The following is a 9,025-nucleotide window of genomic DNA, read 5'->3' as shown; positions in this document are numbered from 1 at the left end:
TTAAATTCAAAATAAAGCAGGGTTGAAAGTCCAAAGTCTGGCCTAGGGACAAAGGCAATATAGTAAAAACCAGAGATGAAAGGCCTCTTATTATATAGTAAAATTAATGGCTATGCTATTATTTATTTTTTATAAGTTCCTCTTGGTGTGAATTAAGTGTAACAAAAGTAAAAATGCAAAAATCCTTTTTTTGTTTGTTTGTTTTTCTTATTTCTTCAAGGGACACACAAATTACCATAGTTGAAGAATCACCCATATACAAAATGTTATAATCACCGTATTTGATTTCCCTTAAAGGTCTTTTTTCATTTAATCGACAAAGCAGGCACACTTAAACCTCAGTTTCTCTAGGTTATTTTCTCTGTGATTAATCAACAGTCCATAGTGGATGACTTAAACAGAAAACATGGTATGATTATGCATCTTTCAGCATGTTTTAAATATATACAAAACTTGCACTGAATGCCCAGAGTTTAACAATTGTGTCTCATATCACATGAAGAACTATACAGCTTGTGTGTATGTGTCAGATATAAATGCATTTTACTGAGGAATTGTCACATAAGACATCTAAGGTGTAACCAACATGGTGCATTGAAACTATGCATATTGCCCAATGAGCTTTAGTAAAGCTGACATGTGTAATTTGTTATATTGCCATCTACAAAAGAATTAAGTGTATTCGTGTTTATAGCTGTCTGTGCAACATGTTAATTCAACAGATACTTAGTTAGTTGTCATTGTTTTTCTCAAAGGAGCCTAATAAGAGATTAATATTGAAGTGGCGCAGTGTGAGGGAGTGGAAAATGTTAAGTCTGAACACTGTTTGCCACATGGTCACGTTTAGAACACTCACACACCTACACAAACAAACAATAGAAAAGTGTTACAATATTTCCGTCCTTGAACTGACATGGGTTCTGGAGACAGTAATGTGAGAGTTCACATTCAGTCAAGAGAAAGACCATGCCTCTTTTCAAGACAATAAGTAAGTGAATTGCAAACTTTTGTCCTCTTATTGAACTTTATCCTTTCTTTCTTTCTTTCTTTCTTTCTTTCTTTCTTTCCATCTTTCTTCCTCCTCTCAGGCTCGTCTCAGGCATATTTGTTATACCATGGAACTTTTTAAGACGTTTGAACAATTGTTTTACATTGATGTGCCCCCACGTCATCATATTTTTTTCCATTTATTCAAGGGCACTGCAGACTCAGAGAGGGCTCTGGCTGTGATGCAGTTTGTGTGTGAGTATCTCTAATCAGACTGGTCTGCTACCTCACTTTAACCCCTCCCTCTCATCATCCGTAACAGCAGATATATATATAGAGATGTACGGACATGTACATCTTTCCTCTGTAATACTGCGACTTGTAAAGGTAAGGAGATGTCTAAATTTTTTTTTTAAATGAAAAATAAGACATTATTTGTTTAATTATTTATCAATATATAGAGAAAGATCATATGATGTTGAGATGATGTCTCTGCAAATGACTATCACAAGCTGGAGGTGAAACTGCATGCATGTGCATTGAGTCAGAATTTAAATAAACTTGGAACAAACCAGGGAATATGAGGAACCAGGAACAGAACAGGCATGGGACACACGGTAAGATAACACGGCACACAATACATGGCAAAAGGCTCAGGATAGAGGATTTCAAACAGACTTAACAAAGGCTTTTTCAGGACTTACAGGTCCCAGTATAATCGTCAGAAATCACAGGTAAAGGTTAAAACTACTCAAAGGAAACCGAAAAACATCGGGGCTATTTATACAAACTGAAAAGCAGACTAGGTTAAAAGGAAACAGGTGCAAAGACTAATTGAGCAATGAACTGTTTGGTCCAGGGAAAACGACACAGTGACAGCACAATGAAAATGGAACTTTTGAAAATCATACCTTTATACCTATTGATAAGGTTTTCTGTGTTTTTACAGCCATTTCACATGTGACTGTAGATACAGAAGAGATACCCTGTTCTATTCCAGACTCCACTGTAAGAGCCTTACAGCATTACTATTACAGCACACACTGGGCAGTCTTTATGAATGAGTCACTCAGGCTGTATGTCACTGTGAATGAGAAAAGCCTAGTGTGCAGCACAGAGTATCCAGTTCACAGTGTGGATTCTTCAGTCCAGTACAGAGCAGCTTCACTCCTCAGTCCTCCTGCCGATTGTTTCTCAGATCAAATTCTCTCATACTGGAAATCTCAGAGTTTGGAACTGATGGTAGTACAATAAAGCTCTTTTCAGTGATATCATATTTACTGAGTATGAGTATGAAAAAAAAGAAAAAAAAAAAGGTTCTGATACATATACGTTAGTGTGACAAGTTAAATTCATTACTCAACACAGAAAAGTCTAATTCAGAAAGGTCTGATTCACTAATGGTTGAACGGTTTGGTTGAATGGTTTGGTTATATTTCAACGTTTATGTCATTTATTTGTGTAGTATTTATTTCGTTGGTTTGCTGTTTTAAATAATGCGCTGTTCATTCTGTTGTGCTTGTTAGCCGCATGAGGGAGAGACGCAGACCAACCGAAAGCCTCGCACGTTCTCGGGCAGAGAAGGAGAACATTTGGAAAAGCAAGTCGCGTCTTCTCTCTCCGCCCACTCTTTTCCCCTGTTTTAACAGGGGTGCAACATTGGTGTGATATGGTTCTCAAGCCATGGCAATATTTCAGAGGTGATTAAGAGAACAGTAAAACATATTGTGTTAATGGCCAAGCAAATTAATAGAATAATGCAGTATTAAATATGTGTAACTGTCATGAATTTCAGAAGAGATTGGATGCATGTGCAGTTTGGATTGTTTGTTGAAGATTAGGGTAATAGGATATCAGACTGATTATGGAAAACCAAGACAGACCAACAGGTGCACAGACTTATAACTGGAACTCAAAGGTACAAGCTTGGCCTCTAACTTAGAATTTGCAAAGACACAGTGAAAAGGCAGTGGTATTTATACAAAACAAAAGGACCGGGATAAATTTGTGAGAGGTGAGGTAAACTGAAAGAAACAAACAAGAAACAGGACAAACAGGGGAAAACAGTAAGTAAGTGACAGGGCGATCAGCCTGGTGATCAGTAGCCTGGTGTCGCTGAAAGCTGAATGGTAGAACCAGAAGGGGGAGGAGACAGGGTCATTACAGTAACATAAACATTGATTACGTTCGCTACAGATGGATTCAAATAGTTGTAAAATCAATATACATGCATTTAGACAGTTTTCCCTTTATAGGCCTCAGGTCATTAAGATTACTTGACTTTTGCAGTACTGATGGGGACAACTCTGTGAATTTTCTATCTTAAATGTGTGACAATAAACTAAGGAAACCCAAATGCAGAACACAACTCAGGTTTAGAATGAAGGAGGGTTTATTGACAAGTTGTAGTATGGAGATGGAAACAGGCAGAGGAAATGAAGGTAGCAGGCAGGGAAGCGGATGATGAGCGAGGCTGCAGAGTGGAGCTGAGAGCGAGGCGGAGCAGTGGGACTAAGGAGGCGGAGCTGAAGGGTGACAGGCAGGCGAAGGGCACACTGGAGATGCGGAGTGGCACGGAGGTAATCCTTTCGAGAAAGAACAGGCAGATAATACTGATATGCAAACTACGAAAAAACCAATAGAATACAATGAGAGAATGAGAAGCGAGTTCTACCACACAGGCTGAAACAACGATCTGGCGACGAGTGGATGAAACACCGGGGTTTAAATACTCTGCCGTGATGAGATGACTGATCGCAGGTGTGTAGGCAATCTGGAAGTGAAGAGAGACCACGCCCACAATACACACACGCACAACGGAGAAGACAAACCAACAGGGGGAGCACAGGGAAAGGGAAACACTAGATACATGACGAAAAGACTGACAAAATAGCCTTAACAATGACAAAATGAAGTTTTGAAAGTGGATAGCACATTTTGGTGTTTACGTGAATCCACGAGCACTATAATAAATGTAGCAATGAAAGCTTCAAAGATGTCATTGCACTACGTTGGAGTCTAGAGCTTTTCAGGCTGTAGGGTGATGAGCATGTGATAACACAAACTGACAGTGTGTTTTGGAGTGTCAGTGTTGCGTTTGTTGTGTTGTGGTTTGTGTTTAAGTACACTTTGAAAAATAGAGGACTACCTGATTCTACCCCAGACTTTAAGCTTTCCACCAGTATTTGAATGAGTTTTGCAAGATGGACTAATGCTGAGAAAGGCATGAATAAGGAGTATGTCAGCGAGCCCTGGTCTCTAGCATTAAGTCATTATTGCAAAATACTAATTTAAAACTGAAGGATTACATTGCAATTTTGAGATACAAAGTCATAATTTATAAATTTATATTACTTTTGTAACTGTGATTATGTTAATTTCCACTTCATAATTTGCTATTGTGACATACCATATTTTCTCTTTTGAAAAACGACAACTGAAAACCTGCATATAATCCACATTTTTAAGTCAGTCACACACTGTCTTTGATGATGTGTGGTTTGACTTGTTTTAAGCATGGTAAGAGTGAGGAGTCTTCATAAGAGATGACTCAGAATACAGTCTAATGGTCATTTAAACAAGCTCATCTTTATTGATAAAGAGGAGGAAACTGAATGCATGGCTTTGACAGCTTTAGTTAGAGGCAATGGTCTGGTCGATCCATGAACGGAGCATGGTGACGCGGGCGTACACTCCAGGCATGCTGGTAGAGCAGGTGCTGCTTCCCCAGGACACGATACCAACCAAAGTCCAGGCACCAGATTTCTCACACACGAGAGGACCACCAGAGTCTCCCTGAAACAGAGAATCAAACACAGATCAGAGTGGATATGTGTAAATTTACCTTTACATTTCTCCAAAACCAACAATATAGTTAGTAATAAATCAGGACCGGGCAACAAGTCTTTTGCAAATTGTAAGAGCTTTGATATAAGTGTTATGCAGTAGCTTTTGTAAATCTGTAATGTTCTCATGTTTTGATTCATGTTAATACCATGCAGGAGGAGGCACCAGAAGCTCCAGCACAGATCATGACATCATAGATCCTGCTTCCCCAATAACGCTGACAGTCAGTGTTGGTCAGCAGGGGCAGGGCAGCCTGCTGCAGGAGGGCAGGGGTGTCAGCCGCTGAAATTGAGAGAGAGGGAGGAAGAGACAGAGACATGTCAGGATCAGGATTTCTGCCTGTGAATGTCTGAACAAACTGAAGATGCTTAAATGCTTAGCTGCTCCACCCAAACCCAAAGTACTGAGAACTAAGCAGAGACAACAGGTGAAATTAAGCATACAGGATTTAAAAAAATGAAAAAAAAAAACAAAAACAAAACAAAACAAAAAACCAAGTAACATTCCCATTATACAAGTAACGTTCCCATTATATTGCTGTTTTATTTGTGAGGAAGGCAAAGATTTCATTGAATATTCATGAGAGTTATGAGATTACCGTTGTATCTGGTCAAACCCCATCCGCTGGTCACACACCTCAGTCCACCAGGGAAGTTGTCGTAGGTTCCAGCCAGACACACAGGAGACACACGGGTGTTGAGTTGGGCAGGAGAGGACAGTTTGATCAGAGTGACGTCATTTCTAATAGTGTAGCTGTTGTACTGGGGGTGCTGGAAGACCTGTGTGTCAAAGAAAGACAGAGAGAGAGAGAGAGAGAGAGAGAAAGAGTGAGAATGTTTCAGTTCTTTTCTCTCCTTTTCTATTCTTATCTCCCAATATTTCCTTTTTTTGCTATGATTCATACTTTTATTTAAAAAAAACAACAACAAAAAACACCTTTTGGTTTGATGGCACCATTGTTTTTTTCAATCATTTTAACTAGAATTAAATGTGAGATATTCAATGTCTTGAAAGGCTGTGATCCTATAATCATTTAAAGGACAAACCCTGCTAATAGACATGGTCTGGATGCTCTCAGTGTTGGAAGCACGGTTGTGCTCTCCCAGGATCACACGATGAGAAGTCCTACAGCAGAGATCATGAGAGTTGTTGTTTCAAGCAAAGGAAATTTCATTTTAACAAAAAAATCATTTAAAGTTTTATCTAGGATTTGTCATTTTAATCTATCCATACTTGACTCCACAGTGAGCAGCAGTCACAACCCAGTACTGGTTGACCAGGGAACCACCGCAGAAGTGGAAACCAGTGTAATCCTATTAAGAGAAGAAATCAATACAACTCAGCTTTGTTAATATGTGCACCACAAAGGAGAAACTGAATCGAACATACGAACCAATTTCCTTACAATTTCAAAATTGCACAGGATTGCTGAAAACAAAAATCATTCATATATTCTAATGTCTGTGACAGATCTGTTATACAGAGGAAAATATGTTTTTAACAACTAACACACTGCTCCTCCTGGTATCAGAGTATGGCTCAGTTTAGGAAAACCACAGAGATTCTAACAACACTAAAAAAAACAGTAGAGGATTGTTTGAAAACAAACACTGTTGACATAATTTGTATGACAGATCTGCTATACAGAGGAAAATGTGTTTTTCTATAGCAAACATTCTGCTATTCCTGGTAACAGAGTTGGGCTCAGCCTAGGAAATTAATGAGATTCTAATCATTGTAAATAATTTTCTAAGAATGCTATTCACTCCCAGGCTTCAATTCACTCTTGAACTGAAAAGAGAAGGGCTCATGCATCGTTTTGTGCGTCTATCTACTGCTCAACACTAACTTGCCTATAATCATACTAACAATGTATTTGAGTGAATGTTATAAGTACTTGGAGGGAGAACTGACAGTGGATTATCTCACCTGCAGAGACACCTGCCAGGGCCAGGAGTGGGGCACAGCCTCCTCACCGTTCACAATCCTTGCATAGCCAGTGACAACAGGCTTGATTGCAGGGACACCACAACCTAGAACACACACACAGACAAACAAACACACATACAAACAGACAATATCAGCGTGTTTTCTGCACACTTAAGTCATGAGGATTAAAACTGTCCTTTTGCGTTTTGCAGAGTTAAAAAGCTAAAATAACAGAATGCTGTCCTAAATGATATATTTAAAGAATAGTTACCTGTACCACATTATTTGTTTCACTTAAATACTTTAAATACAAAAGGTTACATCAACAGTTTACAATGAACTATGTCCACAGTTAAAAGTAATTCATTCAAAGACTAAAGTAATATGGAAACGGTACCATAGGTTGCGCTCACAAGAGCAAGACAAGACAGGATCCAGAAAAGAGCCATGTTTTCGGTTTGATTCTGTACGGTGGATTTGGGGTTTTTATAAGGATTCAGAAGTCACTGTGTCAACAAATCTGATGAAATCATGCCAAATTTGTGCCAGTTTCACCTGTTCAGTGTAAGATAACCAAACATTTTTCACATGCCACATGTTTTTGAAGAACTGCAAGAAAAAAAGTATCCCACATCGTAGTTTTACAGTTCTTTTTTGTTCTTAAAATATCTTTCTGAAATGCAAAACATTAATCTTCACACCTATTGACACTTAATGGAATTTTGAAACTCTAATAATTTTGTTGTAAAGCTTACACCTTAGCCAATGGACAATAGCCAAGAGCCAATAACCAATGTCTCTCTCTCTCTCTCTCTCTCTCTCCCTCTCCCCCTCCATACCCACCGCCCTCACCCACTGGTGCAATAAGGCTTCAAGCATTTCTCTTTATTTCTTCTGTGTTTTTTTAAGTTTATTTATTTTTTTTATTTATTTTTAAGTTTATTTTTTATTTGTTTTTATCTTTATTTATTATTTTTTATTTTATTTGTGTACTGTCCTTAATCTCTGTGTAGTGACTTAACCACTGGACTCTGTGCAATAACTGAGCACTGGACAATGTGCCTTAATGCTTCAGAGGCTGCTTTGCTTGTAAGCCATTGCATTATCTATTTTGTCGGCTATCGCCTCTGCATCACCTGTTTTGTTTTTTGTTGTTGTTGTGTATTGTTGTGTACTGTTTGTTGTTTGTGTGCACTGTCTTTAATCTACATTGCGTTAGCTACTGGGCACCTGCATTTCCTCAAGGGCATGAATAAAGTATCTATCTATCTTAAGTTGAATTTGACGCTTTTCATGACGAGTGAATACAAAGCCCTTTTTGGAATGTTTAATTTTTCAGTCAGTTATAATAATAATAATAATAATAATAATACAAGTTTATTTAGAGCCCAGTATCGCTATTTGTAGTCTCAAAGGGCTTTACAAGTCCATTACAAAGTCAAATCAAAATGATATTATCCATAAATTAGAGAAAATAGAGAAGTCTTTAGTCTGGTTTTAAAAGTATGAGGAGAGTTTGCCTCCCTAATTTCTGTAGGTAAACCATTCCAGAGGAAGGGCGAGTGGTAGGAAAAGGCTCGGTTGCCAGTTTAACTCTTGGAACGACTAAAAGTCCAGAATCTTGAGAGCACAGGGTACGGGGGGGGGGGGGGGGGTTATAGGGTGTAATTAAGTCAGATAGGTAGGCTGGCGCAAGTCCATGTAAAATTTTATATGTTAATAAGAGGACCTTAAACTCTCAGTTTTCAGTTGTAAAGTTGACCACGCCAATATAATTTCAACAACGACCTGAACATCAAGGACCAGTAAACATATTAACCTTTGATGCCTCACAATAATGTCTTGCATAGGTTTTCATTACATACATTTTCTAAAATTAGATTAGGGTGAACTAGACAGTAGTTTTGTTGTAATAGGGAAAAATGACAAAGTATTCTAAGTTAATCAATGTACGTTATTATTCAGTAGTTTAAGATAGCGGCTGACATCATAATGTTCATATGTCAGTATGGTCATTGGACAGACGCTCTAGAAATAAAATATAGTAAAAATGTGCCAAATGTGTATAATAACCCCAGGGACCTTACAATTACAAAAAGGATAAATATAACACGGAGTCAGATTCATTTTAGTGGGCATTTATTGTAATGTAAGAATAATTCTTCAACTATGGTCCACTTTGGTCAAGAAAATGTTGGCATTTAGCGTTTAACATCTACGTTTTTTTGTTTTTGTTTTTTTTTGTTTAGAAAAATGCATTGCC

At 38.1% G+C, this 9,025-nt stretch overlaps 1 protein-coding gene across 1 annotated transcript; it reads right to left on the bottom strand.

Annotated features, from left to right (window-relative positions):
* Positions 1 to 4,555: 4,555 nt before the first annotated feature.
* Positions 4,556 to 7,211, bottom strand: LOC115826254 (chymotrypsin A). Its single transcript, XM_030789997.1, has 7 exons — positions 7,160 to 7,211; positions 6,763 to 6,866; positions 6,067 to 6,146; positions 5,880 to 5,958; positions 5,432 to 5,612; positions 4,982 to 5,115; positions 4,556 to 4,782 (listed from the first exon to the last, which is right to left on the bottom strand). The coding sequence occupies exons 1-7, from the start codon at positions 7,209 to 7,211 to the stop codon at positions 4,621 to 4,623; spliced, it is 792 nt and encodes a 263-aa protein (XP_030645857.1). The 3' UTR covers positions 4,556 to 4,620.
* Positions 7,212 to 9,025: the final 1,814 nt, after the last annotated feature.

This window comes from Chanos chanos, chromosome 13, assembly GCF_902362185.1.
Source record: "Chanos chanos chromosome 13, fChaCha1.1, whole genome shotgun sequence".
Taxonomy (NCBI): Eukaryota; Metazoa; Chordata; class Actinopteri; order Gonorynchiformes; family Chanidae; genus Chanos; species Chanos chanos.
The sequence above is the reverse complement of the archived record's forward strand: the minus strand, read 5'-3'. Positions and strand labels throughout refer to the sequence as shown.